General features: G+C 45.0%; 1 protein-coding gene across 7 annotated transcripts in view; it reads left to right on the top strand.

The window, feature by feature from the left end:
• The window catches only part of Tcf20 (transcription factor 20), a 171,861-nt gene that overhangs the window by 117,375 nt on the left and 36,986 nt on the right, over positions 1 to 17,500 (top strand). For 4 of the 7 annotated variants that reach the window (XM_048354426.1, XM_048354383.1, XM_048354398.1 and 1 more), the window contains exon 1: positions 337 to 6,682. In XM_048354426.1, the coding sequence (XP_048210383.1) occupies positions 884 to 6,682 (5,799 nt within the window). In that variant the 5' untranslated portion in view covers positions 337 to 883. Of the gene's footprint in view, positions 1 to 336; positions 6,683 to 17,500 lie in introns of those variants that run through there. The other 3 variants (XM_048354413.1, XM_048354408.1, XM_048354419.1) reach the window with 1 other exon arrangement.

The raw sequence follows: 17,500 nt of genomic DNA on the forward strand, positions 1-17,500 counted from the left end.
CAGGTGCTGGTGGCTCACACCTGTAATCCTAGCTACTCAAGGAAGCTGAGATCTGAGGCTCTCGTTTCAAAGCCAGTGGGCAGGAAAGTCTGTGAGACTCTTTATTTCCAGTTAACCACTGGAAAACCAGAAATGGAACTGTAGCTCAAAGTAGTGGTAGAGTGTTATCCTTGAGCAAAAGAGCTGTGACCAGGCCCTGAGTTCAAGCCCCACAACTGACAAGAAAGGAAAGAAAGGGAAGGGAAGGGAAGGGGGGAGGAAGGAAGGAAGGAAGGAAGGAAGGAAGGAAGGAAGGAAGGAAGGAAGGAAGGAAGGAAGGAAGGAAGGGAAGGAAGGAGTATGTGACATTAAGTCACTGGCATCAGTTCTCTGTTTCAGTTGGGGGTAGGCTGGGAGGAGATGGATAGCCAGTAGGGTGGCACCTCATCCTACTGGGGCTCTGTTTAGTAATCAGTCTAGTACATGAATGCAAACAGGGGAGTCCTTTGCTCCTTTTCCCCCCACCATAACTAAGAAGCCCACTTAAAATTTGTTTTTAGCTGGGTGTGGCGTTGAATGCCTATAATCCCAGCACTCAGGCAGGAGGACAATGAAGAGTTCAGGATCCGCCTGAGCCAACACCCCCCCCTCCCCAAAAAGAATGTTGTTTTTTGGCTTTAACAGTTCTAATAATAAATTCAAGAACTGTAGTGAATTTGTATGTATTTTGGGCATTTAAAGAATTCTGTCAGACTCCTCCATTCAGACCACTTATTTCTTTTGCTTATTTGCATTGTCAGAAATGGATAGAATAAGAAAGGAGATGAAACTTAAATCAGTCAGCTTCATGCGGGTTAAATTGTCTTGGGCTTGATTTTGTTTGTGCCAAGGTGGTGTGCGGCTCATGCATTTCTTTCTCTTCCTTCTCCAGGAGGGCTGTTGGCCTGCTGCGGTGCTGCTGAACAGCATGCAGTCCTTTCGGGAGCAAAGCAGTTACCACGGAAACCAGCAGAGCTACCCACAGGAGGTACATGGCTCATCCCGGATAGAAGAGTTTAGCCCTCGGCAGGCCCAGATGTTCCAGAATTTTGGGAGTGCAGGTGGTGGCAGTGGTGGCGGTAGCAGTGGCAGTGGTGGTGGAAGACGAGCAGTGGCTGCTGCCGCAGCAATGGCTAGTGAGACCTCTGGCCATCAAGGCTACCAGGGTTTCAGGAAAGAGGCTGGAGATTTTTACTACATGGCAGGCAACAAAGACCCTGTGGCAGCAGGAACACCACAGCCTCCTCAGCGAAGGCCTTCTGGGCCTGTGCAGAGCTACGGACCCCCCCAGGGGAGCAGCTTTGGCAATCAGTATGGGAGTGAGGGTCATGTGGGCCAGTTTCAAGCACAGCATTCTGCCCTTGGTGGTGTGTCTCATTATCAACAGGATTATACAGGGCCTTTCTCTCCAGGCAGTGCTCAGTACCAACAGCAGGCTTCTAGCCAGCAGCAGCAGCAGCAGCAACAGCAGCAGCAGCAGCAACAGCAACAAGTCCAGCAGTTGAGACAGCAGCTTTACCAATCCCATCAGCCTCTGCCACAAGCTACTGGCCAGCCAGCCTCTGGCTCATCCCATCTGCAGCCAATGCAGCGGCCCCCAACTCTGCCATCCTCTGCTGCCGGTTACCAGTTAAGAGTGGGTCAGTTTGGACAACACTACCAGTCTTCTGCTTCCTCCTCCTCCTCCTCCTTTCCTTCACCACAGCGTTTCAGCCAGTCTGGGCAGAGCTACGATGGCAGTTACAGCGTGAATGCTGGATCCCAGTATGAGGGGCATAATGTGGGTTCTAACGCACAGGCTTATGGGACACAGTCGAATTACAGCTATCAGCCTCAGTCTATGAAAAATTTTGAACAGGCGAAGATTCCACAAGGGACCCAGCAAGGGCAGCAGCCGCAGCCACAGCAGCAACAACAACAGCAACAGCAACAGCAGCAGCAGCAGCAGCAACAACAACAACAGCAGCAGCAGCAACAGCAGCAGCAGCAGCATCCCCCTCAGCATGTGATGCAGTATACCAACACTGCCACTAAGTTGCCCCTGCAAAGCCCAGTGGGGCAGTACAGTCAGCCTGAGGTTCCTGTGAGGTCCCCAATGCAGTTTCACCAGAACTTTAGCCCCATCTCTAACCCTTCTCCAGCTGCCTCTGTGGTTCAGTCTCCAAGCTGTAGCTCCACCCCTTCTCCTCTCATGCAGAGTGGGGACAATCTTCAGTGTGGGCAAGGCAATGTGACCATGGGCTCCAGAAACCGGATTTTACAATTAATGCCTCAACTCAGCCCAACACCATCAATGATGCCCAGTCCTAATTCTCATCCTGCAGGCTTCAAAGGGTTTGGACTAGAAGGGGCACCAGAAAAGAGGCTGACAGATCCCGGGTTGAGTAGTTTGAGTGCTCTGAGTACTCAAGTGGCCAATCTTCCTAACACCGTCCAGCACATGTTACTCTCTGATGCCCTGACACCTCAGAAGAAGACCTCCAAGAGGCCTTCCTCCTCCTCTAAGAAGGCAGATAGCTGTACAAACTCAGAAGGCTCCTCCCAGCCTGAAGAACAGCTAAAGTCCCCTATGGCAGAGTCATTGGATGGAGGCTGTTCTAGCAGCTCAGAGGATCCAGGGGAGAGAGTGAGGCAGCTAAGTGGCCAGAGCACCAGCTCTGACACCACCTACAAGGGTGGGGCCTCAGAGAAAGCGGGCTCCTCTCCAGCACAAGGTGCTCAGAATGAGCCCCCCAGACTCAATGCCAGTCCTGCAGCCAGAGAAGATGCTACTTCACCAGGCGCTAAAGACACCCCATTGTCTCCTGATGGAAGCTCAAAAGTCAATGAGAAGACAGTTGGGGTGATAGTCTCCCGGGAAGCCATGACAGGCCGTGTGGAAAAGCCTGGTGGACAAGATAAAAGCTCCCAAGAGGATGATCCTGCAGTCACTCAGAGGCCACCCAGCAACAGTGGGGCAAAGGAAGCCAGTCATACACCACTTCCACAGCCAGAGCCCTCGGGAGGAGGGAACAAAGGAAACAAGAATGGTGATAATAGCTCCAACCACAACGGAGAGGGAAATGGTCAGAGCGGCCATGCTGTCGCAGGCCCTGGGTTCACAGGCAGGACTGAGCCTAGCAAGTCTCCTGGAGGCCTGCGCTATAGTTACAAAGAGAGTTTTGGGTCAGCTATGCCACGAAATGTTAGTGGCTTTCCTCAATATCCTACGGGACAGGAAAAGGGGGATTTCACTGGCCATGGGGAGCGCAAGGGCAGAAATGAGAAATTCAGCCTCCTACAGGAAGTGCTTCAGGGTTACCACCACCATCCGGACAGGAGGTATTCTAGGAGTGCTCAGGAGCATCAGGGTATGGCCGGTGGCCTGGAAGGAAGCTCGAGACCCAACATCTTAGTCAGTCAGACCAATGAATTAGCCAGCAGGGGCCTTCTGAACAAAAGCATTGGATCCCTATTAGAAAATCCCCACTGGGGTCCCTGGGAAAGGAAATCAAGCAGCACAGCTCCTGAAATGAAACAGATCAATTTGGCTGACTACCCAATTCCCAGAAAGTTTGAGATAGAGCCTTCTTCATCTGGCCACGAACCTGGTGGTTCCCTCTCTGAAAGGAGGTCAGTGATCTGTGATATTTCACCACTAAGACAAATTGTCAGGGACCCAGGGGCTCACTCCCTGGGACACATGGGTGCTGACTCCAGAATTGGGAGGAATGAACGTCTCAACCCAAGTTTAAGTCAGACGGTCATTCTTCCAGGTGGATTGGTATCCATGGAAACAAAACTGAAATCCCAGAGCGGGCAGATAAAGGAGGAAGACTTTGAACAGTCCAAATCCCAAGCTAGTTTCAACAAGAAATCTGGAGACCACTGCCATCCTACTAGCATAAAGCACGAGTCATACCGTGGCAATGCCAGCCCTGGGGCAGCAACCCACGATTCCCTTTCAGACTATGGCCCCCAAGACAGCAGACCCACACCAATGCGACGGGTCCCTGGCAGAGTTGGTAGTCGGGAGGCCATGAGGGGGCGATCCCCTTCTCAGTATCATGACTTTGCAGAAAAATTAAAGATGTCTCCTGGTAGGAGCAGAGGCCCAGGAGGAGACCCTCATCATATGAACCCACACATGACCTATTCAGAGAGGGCCAACAGGAGTTCTTTACACGCTCCCTTTTCTGCCAACTCAGAAAGCCTGGCCTCTGCTTATCACGCCAACACTCGGGCTCATGCTTATGGAGACCCTAATGTCGGATTGAATTCCCAGCTTCACTACAAGAGACAGATGTACCAACAGCAACAAGAGGAGTATAAAGACTGGAGCAGCAGTTCTGCTCAAGGAGTGATTGCTGCTGCACAGCACAGGCAAGATGGGCCACGGAAGAGTCCACGGCAACAGCAGTTTCTTGACCGAGTCCGGAGCCCTCTGAAAAATGACAAAGATGGTATGATGTATGGCCCACCAGTTGGGACTTACCATGACCCCAGTGTTCAAGAATCTGGGCGCTGCCTCATGTCTAGTGACGGCCTGCCTGCCAAAGGCTCCCAGAAGTTACAACAGGAATCTTGTTGGGATCTTTCTCGGCAAACTTCTGCCAAAAGTAGTGGTCCTTCAGGAATGTCCAATCAAAAGAGGTACGGCCCGCCCCATGAGACAGATGGACATGGGCTAGCTGAGTCGACACAGTCATCCAAACCTAGCAATGTAATGCTAAGACTTCCAGGCCAAGAAGATCATTCTTCTCAGAACCCCTTAATCATGCGGAGGCGCGTCCGTTCTTTTATCTCTCCCATCCCCAGTAAGAGACAGTCACATGATGTAAAGAACAGTAATACTGAAGATAAAGGGCGCCTCCTTCACCCGGCAAAAGAAGGTACCGATAAGGCATTCAATTCCTATGCCCATCTTGCTCATAGTCAGGATATCAAGTCTATCCCTAAGAGAGATTCCTCCAGGGACCTCCCAAACCCAGATAATAGAAACTGCCCACCTGTTACCCTCACAAGCCCTGCTAAGACCAAAATACTGCCCCCACGGAAAGGGCGTGGACTGAAACTGGAAGCTATAGTGCAGAAGATCACATCCCCAAATATTAGGAGGAGTACATCCACAAACAGTGCAGAGGCCGGGGCAGACACGGTCACTCTGGATGACATACTGTCTCTGAAGAGTGGTCCTCCGGAGGGTGGAGCTGTGGCTGCAGCTGCTCCAGATACTGAGGCGGAGAAGAGAAAATGCGAAGTGGTAACTGATCTGGTCAGCGCAGCCAGCCAGGAGTCCACCATCGAAAAGCCTCTTCCTAGGTCTTCAGAAGAGTGGCGTGGCAGTGGGGATGACAAAGTAAAGGTAGAGACACACCCAGAAACCGTTCCTACAGGGAAGGAACCTCCTGGTACCATGACACCCACGACCTCACAGAAGCCTGGAAGTAACCAAGGGAGACCTGATGGTTCCCTGGGTGGAACAACACCTTTAGTGTTTCCTGACTCAAAGAATGTAACTCCAGCAGGCATACTGGCCCCTGAATCAAACCCCAAGACTGAAGAGAAGGAAATTGATACAGTTATGATTTCACCCAAACAAGAGAGCTTCCCTCCAAAGGGGTATTTCCCATCAGGAAAGAAGAAGGGGAGACCCATCGGTAGTGTGAATAAGCAAAAGAAACAACAGCAGCCACCCCCTCCACCTCCTCAGCCCCCTCAGATACCAGAAGGTTCTACTGACGGAGAGCCAAAGCCAAAAAAGCAGAGGCAGAGGAGGGAGAGAAGGAAGCCTGGGACCCAGCCAAGGAAACGAAAAACCAAACAAGCAGTTCCCATTGTAGAACCCCAAGAGCCAGAGATCAAGCTAAAATACGCCACCCAGCCACTGGATAAAACTGATGCCAAGAACAAGTCTTTTTTCCCTTATATTCATGTAGTAAATAAATGTGAACTTGGAGCCGTTTGTACAATCATCAATGCTGAAGAAGAGGAACAGACCAAATTGGTGAGGGGCCGGAAGGGTCAGAGGTCCCTGACCCCTCCCCCCAGCAGCACCGAAAGCAAGGCACTCCCAGCCTCATCCTTTATGCTACAGGGGCCTGTGGTGACAGAGTCTTCTGTTATGGGACACCTGGTTTGCTGTCTCTGTGGCAAATGGGCCAGTTACCGGAACATGGGTGACCTCTTTGGACCCTTTTATCCCCAGGATTATGCAGCCACCCTCCCGAAGAATCCTCCTCCTAAGAGGGCCATGGAGATGCAGAGCAAGGTCAAAGTTCGGCACAAAAGTGCTTCCAATGGCTCCAAGACGGACACTGAGGAGGAGGAGGAGCAGCAGAAGGAGCAGAAGGAGCAGAGGAGCCTGGCAGCACATCCCAGGTTCAAGCGGCGCCACCGCTCAGAGGACTGTGGAGGAGGCCCTCGGTCCCTGTCCAGGGGGCTCCCTTGCAAAAAAGCCGCCGCCGCCGAGGGCAGCAGTGAAAAGACTGTTTTGGACGCAAAAGCCTCTGTGCCCACCACTTCAGAAGGTGGCCCTGAGCTGGAGTTACAAATCCCTGAACTACCTCTTGACAGCAATGAATTTTGGGTCCATGAGGGTTGTATTCTCTGGGCCAATGGAATCTACCTGGTCTGCGGCAGGCTCTACGGCCTGCAGGAAGCGCTGGAAATAGCCAGAGAGATGGTGAGTAGGAGAAATCCCTTACTGGCTTGGGATTTTTGTTACCTTTACTTGGTTCTATTTCTTTTCCCTTAGTCTTTTTATTCTTACATACCACAAGGTTCTAGGCCCAGTAGTTAGGAGCTTTAACTTTGGTATTTGTCAATCACTTGTCCATAAGGCTGCAAAGTTATCATACCAGTGATGTTCCAGCAAAAAAGTTTCCACCCTTCCTTTACCCTGATTCTTCTAGGACATTCATTTTCGGTAATTAGTGCAGCTTTTTAGGAGTTAGTGCCTCTGTTAGTTTCTTCTGTTCCTGTATAATAATCTGCCATTTGTTATTTATTCATTTGTAAAAGTCATTGTTCATCTATAGTATTCAACAAAATATATAATGATTATACCTCCTCTCTCCTAAAATATTTCATTGCTTGGATTTGTGTGGTTGTTTTGGTTTGGTTTTGTTTGGAGATACGGTTTTGCTCTGTAGGTGATTTTGGACGGAAACTCCCAGTCTCTCTTGCTTTGGCCTCTTGAGTACAGGCATTGCTCTAGGCTTATTAACTCTTTTTTTTTTTTTTTTTTTTTTCATTTGTTCATTTATCTTTCTAAGCCATGCTTTGCAGTTGGGATATTTATTTTCTAGGTCTGTTTCACAACACCCTGGAAATGTTTATCAAGCTTACTATGCTGTTGAGCACTGCTGTTACTGTGTTACCATTTTTCCTTCTTTTAAAAAAGCATCATCTTTTAGTAGTTTCCTGAAAAAGGTGCATGGGAAGTATATTAGGGTCTTTTCTCTTTGGATGTGTCTTTATTTCACCCTTAAGCTTAATTGATAGTTGAACATGTGTGCAATTTTAGACTCATTGTCCCTTGTGCTCTGGCTTGCAGTGTTCTAGTTGAAAGGACTGGAGCAGTTCTGGTTTGTTTGTTTGTTTATTAGCATAGTTGTATGGGGAATAGGTTCATTGTGACATTTCCATAATCAGTGTATCTGTATTGTCTCCCCTTCCATCCATTGTTCTTGCCATTCCCTTCCCCCATAAAATAATCTCAACAGTCTTCACTGTTCTATTTTCACATATGGAAATAAACTAAGATGACCATATGCGTTCCCATTCACATTCTTTGTTAGCCCTCCCACCCATGCCTACTTTTACTTCCTTGTCTTTTTTCTTTAAATCATGGGGCTTGAACTCAGGGGCTGGATACTGTCTCTGAGCTTTTTTGCTCAAGACTAGCTTGCTACACTTTGAGCCAGAGTGCCACTTCCAGTGTTGTGGTGGTTAATTGGAGAAAAATCACATGGATTTTCAGGCTGGCTTTGAACCGTGATCCTCAGATCTCAGCCTCTTGAGTAGTTAGGATTATAGGTGTGAGTCACCAGCACCTGGCTTATTATTATTATTATTATTATTATTATTATTATTATTATTATTTGCACCAAAGAGGTTTTTCGTTATAGTATTTCCAATATTGTGCATATTACATTTTGCTCAGAATAACACTCTCTGTTGCTTTTCTAGTCCCCATCCTTCCATTCCCCTATTAACAGCTTTCATTTTGGTTCCCCATACCATCTTTATATACAGTTGTACCTTATCTGTTCTGATTTTAAGGTTCTTTGCGTTTGTACTGTTTATCTTTTCTAGAGGATTTGAGGATTTCTCATTTTCCCAGTAGGTCTCAGAATAATTGGATTTCAATAAATCTCTCATGCTGGCTGCTCCATGAGATCATTCTGTACATTCAGGATCTTTCAGTTCAGGAAATTGATCCTGTTTTGTTTCTCTTCCTTCCATTTTCTCTACTCTCACTTTCTGTAATTCCTATTAGTAAGATATTTTGCCTCCTACATTGACCTTGCCTTTTCCTCTCTTGTTCTGTATTCTTTTTGTTTTAATTTCACTGGGCCTTTTCCTATCTACCTGTTTTAATTTTGTTGGGCATTTTTCTATCTACCTACCAACCAACCAATCTATTTTTTTCAATCTTGGGGCTTGAACCTCAGGGCCTTGGTTCTATCCTTTAGCTCTTTTGCCCAAGGCTAGGGTCTACTACCATGTGCCACTGCTCTACCACTTCAAGTTTTCTGGTGGTTAATTAGAGATAAGAGTCTCACAGACTTTCCTTCCCCTGGCTGACTTTGAACCTCGGTCCTCATTTCTCATCCTGAGTAGTTAGGATTACAGGTGTGATCCACTGGTGCCCAGCTATACTTTTATTTTTTTAGTTTATTATAGGGTTGTTTTTTTAAAAAAAGAAAACACAACACACGTTTTAAATCATTAGTTTCTGTTTCCTATTTCTAGTTATCCTTGGCTGCCCAGTTACATTTTCAGTTAAAGAAAAAAAAAGGTTGCTAAAAAGTTGTGTATAGCTATGTGCTACAGGATGGACAAGGCTTGTTGGCTTGTAGTGTTCTCTGTATGAAGCAGCCAGTCAGCATATATCTTTACCCTGAGATCATTTTTTCTCAGAAAAATCTTATAATCTGCTATCTAGGAATCAAGACTTGGCTGCCACCATCTTAAAATCAAGTGGAGAAGGGGATGGAAGGGTTGGTGGGGAGGAGCTGTTTTCTCACTGTTCAGTATGTGGAATTGAACGTTCCCCCTCCTCTTTTCTGTATCTCTGTACTCCTATAGTAGGAACACTTACCTGACTGCCTTAGACTGAGTTGGTTAAATTAGGGATCTAACTCCTCTTACAACCCTTCAACTCATGCTCCATTTTGCAGTTTACCTCACACACCCCCTTTCTAAAAATAGGCCTTCCCCAGCTCTGTCACATGGTGGCTGCCTTTCTAGTGGTTTCTTCCTGCACACTGTCTACTGCTTTGCAGCCCACCCAATCAATCACTTATTCATCTACCTAGTTTCTAACTAGGATACTTACTTTATCACTTCCCATTCATCATGTCTTCATAACTATTGCAAGCTTATCAGTCCTCCCCTTTTGTGGGAACAGAAAAGATATATAAATGTATTTTGTATTTTCAGTCTACTTGATTTAATCATATAAGACTTTTTGTTTTAAAGTTTACCACACTTGGGGTGTGTGTATATGTGTATGTGTGTTTCATTCATGTTAAAATGCTCCAGGGTGAGCATGACATGTGGAAATGAAAGCCGCGTAAAATGTACTGAGTGTCTTCCATTGTCATTAAGTGGTCTTCACTAAGGCCTGCCTGGCTGAAAGGCAGGAGGGAAGGGGTCTGGCCTTGCAATATAGACAACCAATGATCCAATGGGTAGTTAATTGGAAGCAGCTTAAAGAAGCTGCCATTTGGCTGGGGATATGGCCTAGTGGCAAGAGTGCCTGCCTCATATACATGAAGCCCTGGGTTTGATTCCCCAGCACCACATATACAGAAAATGGCCAGAAGTGGCGCTGTGGCTCAAGTGGCAGAGTGCTAGCCTTGAGCAAAAAGAAGCCAGGGACAGTGCTCAGGCCCTGAGTCCAAGCCCCAGGACTGGCCAAAAAAAAAAAAAGAAGCTGCCATTTGAATATGAGTTTTCTCGATGGTTTCATGCAATAAAATATAGTGTCTGTTGTCAGGTATTAAGAAGTTAATACTTTATTCCAAACAATGTTTAGAGGTGGAATTTTTAGGAAGTGATAAGGATTAGGTTGGGAATTAGGGTGATCTCTCCGTGATTGAATCCTGGTAGCTTCAGAAGAAAAGGAAGAGGAGACTTGAAAACATACACATGTACACTTGTGCTCCCATGATTTGCGATATCTTGACACTCTGGCAGCAAGGAGGACATCACTAGATGAAACCCCTAGACCTTGTTTGACCTATGGAAGACTTGCCACGTAGAGGAATAAGGTGTCTTTGACGATCAGGACTTTGACTTTTAAGGTTTAGTTTGTTCAGTTGAGAAGTTGCACTGGTAAGAGTTAGTGAGGTAGAAGTAGATCTGAGCATCATGAGAAGTTTAACACAAATACAAATGGAAAAAGAGACAGTAAAACCACAGAAAGGATCCGGGAGCTGTGAGATGTCAACATCTTTGGAGATTTGAGTGTTAGTATGATCTTCACAAATTTGAAATCTTGATTGTAGTAGAAGCTACTGAAATGATAAACACTTTAGTCTGGGTGCCACACAAATAAGCTTTCTGGATGCGTACACCCAACGCTTAGGGGGATACGCCATGGAGAAAAGCAGGGTTTTTCTCTAGTGGGCTTTTCTTTCCCTGTCTGCCTGACTACCTGCTTTGTTCTCTCCTTCCCCCTTCCCTCCCTCCCTCCTTTCTTTTGTGTGCTAAGGCTAAGACTTGAACTTAGGGCCTCTCCATCTCTCCTGGCATTTTATTCAAGGCTGGCACTCTACCACTTGAACCAGAGCTCCACTTTCGGCTTTTTGCTTTTTAATTGAAAACAGGAGTGTCACAGACTGTCCTGGCTGGCTTTGAACCTCAAATCTCAGATCTCAGCCTCTTGAGAAGCTAGGATTAGAGGCATGAGCCACCAAGGGCCCAGCTTCTGGTGAGCCATTTCTGCAAAAGATGGCTTTTTAATTTCATAAAGTACAAAATGGCATCATTTCTCTTTATCAGATAGTCTACCATTTGAGCAAAGAGTAAAATAAAAATAAGCTAGTAGTGGTCTTATGCAACTTAAATTTCAGTGTTTTAAACTCTTACCTATAAAAGTATTTATCTCTCTATACTCTACAGAAAAGCTGTTCTCTTCACAGGACTGCTTCAGGGCTCCACTCCTGAAAGCCTCTTGTCAGGTTTGCAGCTTCTGCACAGAGGAAAAGTGCTCATTATTCCCTTGAACCTAATCCTGCCTGCCTCTAGTTTCAGTTTCCCCTCCTTTCTAACTTCTTAAAGGGACAAGTCCCTTTTCTTCCATGGACAATATATATATATATTATGTTTTCAACAACATTGTATGGTTTTATTCTGGAGTATATGAGAAACACTGTAATTAGAACTGTTTTAGTGGATTGTATGTACCTATGGGTAGAATAAAATACAAGCTACATTTCAGTTTGGAAAAAAAAAAGTCTGGTTAGCTCACAGAAATATTAGTGAGGGGCTGGGGATATGGCCTAGTGGCAAGAGTGCCTGCCTCATATACATGAGGCCCTGGGTTCGATTCCCCAGCACCACATATACAGAAAATGGCCAGAAGGGGCGCTGTGGCTCAAGTGGCAGAGTGCTAGCCTTGAGCAAAAAGAAGCCAGGGACAGTGCTCAGGCCCTGAGTCCAAGCCCCAGGACTGGCCAAAAAAAAAAAAAAAAAAAAAAAAAAAAAAAAAAAAAAAAAAAAAAAAAAAAAAAAGAAATATTAGTGAGATCTCTGTTGTCAAGTTTGATGAGCAGAATTCTGAGACCATACTTCATAACAGTATATGTATGTTATACAATTAAACCAAGCTTTTTTTTTTATCATACAGGGCCTGGATACTGTCCCTAACTCTTTTGCTCAAGGCTAGTGCTCTATCACTTTGAGCCCCACCACCACTTCAGGTTTTTTTTGCTGGTTAATTGGAGATAAAGAGTCTTGCAGACTTTTCTGCCAGGGCTGGCTTTGAACTGAGATCCTCAGATTTCAGCCTCCTGAGTAGCTAGAGTTATAGGTGTGACCCACCAGCAGCCAGCTTAAAAAGCCTTTTAAAAAAACTAATCCTTTAGAGTCTAGAGGGGGTTAAAAACGGATGGTGTGCATGTGTGTGTGCATACATGTATGTGTATACATGCATGCTTACACACTGATACCAGGGTTCAAACTCGGGGTCTGGGCCTGTCCCTTAGTCTTTTTTGCTCAAGGCTGGTGCTCTTCCATGTGAGCCACAGTTCCAGAAAAGTCTCGTGGACTTTTCTGCCTGGGATGGCTTCAAATTGTAATTTTCAGATCTCAGCCTCCTGAGTAAATAACTAGGATTATAGGTATTAGTCTCACTGGTGCCTGGTTTTTAAGAATACTCAATGTGGAATTATAACTTTAAGGCAACAGAAAATCTTTTTAATTTAAAATACTCAGCAGATAGTGTTTCTTTCCAACATGCTGTTTTCTCTAAAAGCTGAGGGACTATATAATAGAAATGTCTTTTATTCTAAATTGTCTTTCCTTTGGTATTAAAGTTTCCTTAGGAGATGATGGCATCAACCTCAGAAGCATAATATTATTTTTATTTATTCAAGCAACCATATGTATGTGTATACTGGGGCTTGAACTCAGGGTCTTATGGCCTCACATTGTTTTTTTGTTTTTTGTTTTTGTTTGTTTGTTTTTGGCCAGTTCTGGGGCTTGAACTCAGGGCCTGAGCACTGTCCCTGGCTTCTTTTTGCTCAAGGCTAGTACTCTGCCACTTGAGCTACAGTGCCACTTCTGGCCGTTTTCTATATATGAAGTGCTGAGGAATTGAACCCAGGCCCAGAGTTCAAGACTGACCCACCACCAACCAAAAAAAAAAAAAAAGAATCTTCTAGAGAAAAACATCCTTTTCCACTGCATCTTAGATGGAGTCACTAGGGTTTGAACTTTTTGTTTTGGATTTTAGAATTCCTGCTTTGCTTAGTAATTCTTGTGACTTGAGCCATGCCTCTCTGGTCCTTTTTTTGCTCTGGCTATTTGTCTAAAATTATTATTATTATTAAGGAGTTGAATAAAGAGTTACAGTTCCATTAAGTCAGGTTATGAGTAGAGTGCTTCTTGGGCAGTGTTACCCTTTCCTTCACTTTCCCCCATTCCCCCCTTCCTGTCCCTACCTACAAGTTAAATAGTTCATTTTCTTACATAGTGTATATTGACTACATTTGCTCAACTTTCTCCATCCATTCCTGTGTCCCTTCTTTATTTTCCCCCCTTTAAAAAAACATGCTTCCCAAATCCAAATGGCCATCCATAGCGGTACTAGTTTACATTCCTACCAAAGTAAATAGAGTTCCCTTTTCTTCACATCCCTGCCAGCATCAGGGATGATGAGCATTTCATCATGTGTTTATTGGCCACTTTTACTTCTTCTGAGAAGACTCTGTTTAGCTCCTTTGCACATTTATTTTGTATTAGCTCAGGCTTGTTGTATGATCAATTTTAGAGAATGTTCCATGGGCTGCTGAGAATTGTGAATTATGTGGCTGTTGGGTGAAATCTTGTGTAAATGTCTATTAAGTCCATTTGGATTATGGTGTCCCTGAATTCAGAGGCTTCTGTGCTGCTCTTTAGTTTGGTTGACCTGTGGGGGGAGTGGGGTGTTAAAGTCCCATTGTTATTGTGTTGGGGTCTATGAGTTTTTTGTAAGTCCTTAAGAGTATTTGTTTAATGTATTTAGTGTTCCACTATTTGGTGCATATATATTGACCACTGTAATTTTTCATGAATCATTCCCTTTATTAATATGTAGTAGCTTTCTGTATCTCTTATTAATTTTAATGTAAACTCTATTTTATCAGATAACTGTATGGCCACTTCTGCCTTCTTGCAGTATTTATGTGCTTGAAAGATCTTTTTTCATCCTTCATTCAGAATTTGTGTTTTTCATGGACAATGAGACAGTGTTTGGATTTTGTTTTTTTGGTTCAATTTGCTGCTGTATGTCTTTTGATTGGGGACTTGAGTTTGTTGATATTTAACACCACTGTGGAGAGCTATGCCATGTTTCCTGCCTTTTTGTTATTTTCCTGTAGCTTGCTTCCTTCTCCTTCCTGTTTTACTAAACTAATTCTCCAGTGATTTTTATTTGTTGTTGTGTTTCTTTGGCTTTGTCTTCTTCACATAGAGCACTTCCCTTTGTGTCCTTTTAGTATTCGTTTAGTGTTCATGAATTCCTTTAGTTTTACTTATTGTGGAAGGTTTTACTTTCTCCATTCATAGTGAATCATCGTTTGCTGGGTACACTAGTTTAGGTTGGCAGTTGTTCGAGTTTGAATTATACCTCTCCAGGCTCTCCTTGCATTCAGAGTTTGTATGAAGAAACCTGTAGTAATTCTAATCTTTCCATTGTAATAAAGTTCCCTCTTTAATCTTGCTACCTTTAATATTAATTTCTTGTTTTTTTTTTTTTTTTTTTTTGGCCAGTCCTGGGCCTTGGACTCAGGGCCTGAGCACTGTCCCTGGCTTCTTCCCGCTCAAGGCTAGCACTCTGCCACTTGAGCCACAGCGCCGCTTCTGGCCGTTTTCTGTATATGTGGTGCTGGGGAATCGAACCTAGGGCCTCGTGTATCCGAGGCAGGCACTCTTGCCACTAGGCTATATCCCCAGCCCCTAATTTCTTGTTTTTTGAGTCCAGTGTTTTCACAATATGTCTAGGAGTGTTTGTTCTCTGGTCCTGTCTGCTAGTTCATGCCTCTGTAAAATGGGTGAGATTCTCTTTCTTGAGGTTGGGGATGTTTTCTACTATTACTTTATTGAATAGTTACCTTCTCAATGCCTTTAGTCTTGAATTTGTCTCCCTTGTGTATCCCAATTATGCAAAAATTGGATTTTTTAATGTTCCTTTGCTGCATTTTTAATTTTATTTTTGGCCAGTCCTGGGGCTTGAACTCAGGGCCTGAGCACTGTCCCTGGCTTCTTTTTGCTCAAGGATAGTATTCTGCCACTTGAGCCACAGCGCCACTTCTGGCCATTTTCTGTGTATGGGGTGCTGGGGAATCAAACCTAGGGCTTCATGTCTTCCAGGCAAGCACTCTAGCCACTAGGCCATATCCCCAGCCCCTCCTTTGCTGCATTTTGAGTGTTTTTCTATACCTTTGGCTGTTCTAATTCCTCTGCTTTTATCTTCCACTCCTGATGCCCTGTTTTAAACTTCTCTTGTTCTATTGCCTATGCTTTCAACTCTACTTTGTAATAGGGAGATCAAGCTCTTTGTGCTTCTGGGCTCTTTGTTTATGGCTTCTTTCTTTCTTTCTTTTGCCAGTCCTGGGGCTTGAACTCAGGGCCTGAGCACTGTCCCTGGCTTCTTTTTGCTCAAGGCTACTAGCACTATCACTTGAGCCACAGCACCACTTTAAACTTTTTCTGTTTATGTGGTGCTGAGGAATCAAAACAGGGCTTCATGCATGCCAGGCAAGCATTCCACTACTAAGCCATATTCCCAGCCCTGTTTATTGTTTCTTCATTGAAGTTGTCTTAGTATCTGCCTCCTTACTGACATTGTCTCTTATTTGCTTCATTGGTGTATTTTCCTCCCTCCCTCCCTCCCTCTCTTACTCCTTTCTTTTTTTTTTGTCCAGTCCTGGGCCTTGGACTCAGGGCCTGAGCACTGTCCCTGGCTTCTTCCCGCTCAAGGCTAGCACTCTGCCACCTGAGCCACAGCGCCCCTTCTGGCCGTTTTCCATATATGTGGTGCTGGGAAATTGAACCGAGAGCTTCATGTGTAGGAGGCAGGCACTCTTGCCACTAGGCCATATTCCCAGCCCTCTTACTCCTTTCTTACTTTTTTTTTTCCCCCAGTCCTAGGGCTTGAACTCAAGGTCTGGGCACTGTCCCTGAGATTCTTTTACTCAAGTCTAGCACTTTACCATTGCCACTTAAGCCACAGCAGTACTTCCAGCCTTTTCTGTTTATGTGGTACTGAGGAATCAAACTCAGGGCTTCATGCCCTAGGCAAACATTCTGCCACTAAGCCACATTCCCAGCCCTCTCTTCTTTCTTTCTTTTTCTTTCTCTCTTTCTTTCTTTGGTTAGGTACTAGTTTATTATTTGGAAGTGATTATACAAATACATAAAGAATTTTAAAAATAGAAAAATGGGAGTTTAGGGCATACCACAATAAAACTGTCTGGTACAATTGATAAATACTAATTTTATTTTAAGGAGTAGACAAATGTGATGGTGCAAATCTGCAGTCTCAGCTAATGAGTGTAGGGTTGCCAAAAAGAAACTCCCATGTTGTTCAAGGGAAGATGGGGGCAGGGGAGAAAGAGAGAGAGAGAGCGCGCACAAACCTCCAGTTGCACAAGATGGAGTTGGGCAGAGCAAGAGCAATTATGGCAGGAGAAGGGAGATTATATAGGGGAGGGCTGGGGAAGGAGTTAAGCAGAGGTGACCTCAGAGGATGGGGAAATGACCTCAGAGACTGGGGGTCCTCCCACTGCTCCCAGGCATGCCAGTTGCCTGAATTACAGGTACTGGCCGGGGACTTCTAGGGTGAATAGGTAGAGAGCCAAGGGAAGGGGACATTTCTCCCTGGCAGACCTAACAATCAGGAGGCAGAGAAAAGAGGACCTTGGTTTCAGGTGAGCCAGGGCAAAAGCAAGAGACCCTATCTAAGAAAACAAACCAAACACAAAAGAATTGTAGGCTGTCTTAAATGGTAGAACACTTGCCTAGAAAACTTGAGGCTCTGAGTTCAAACCCCAGTGCCACAAAAAAAAAGGGCAATTTTTGTTGTTACTTTAAAAATTAGTTTTAATCTTTAAAAAATATTATTATACAGGTGATGTACCGAGGGGTTACAGTTACATAAGTCAGATACAGAGTACATTTCTATTTGGGCAGTGCCATCCCTTCTCTTGCTCTCTACCAGTTTTTCCCCCTCTCATCCCCACACACAAGTTGTGTAGTTCATTTTCAACATAGTATGTAGTGAGTATCATTGCTGCATTTGTTCGCCCTTTGTCCCTCCCAAGTTTTAATCTTTAATGGCATGTCTCATCTTTCTTTCTTTTTTTTTTTTTTGCCAGTCCTGGGCCTTGAACTCAGGGCCTGAGCACTGTCCCTGGCTTCTTTTTGCTCAAGGCTAGCACTCTGCCACTTGAGCCACAGCACCACTTCTGGCCGTTTTCTATATATGTGGTGCTGAGGAATTGAACCCAGGGCTTCATGTATACGAGGCAAGCACTCTTGCTACTAGGCCATATTCCCAGCTCTCATC

Source organism: Perognathus longimembris, chromosome 1 (genome assembly GCF_023159225.1).
Source record: "Perognathus longimembris pacificus isolate PPM17 chromosome 1, ASM2315922v1, whole genome shotgun sequence".
NCBI lineage: Eukaryota > Metazoa > Chordata > Mammalia > Rodentia > Heteromyidae > Perognathus > Perognathus longimembris.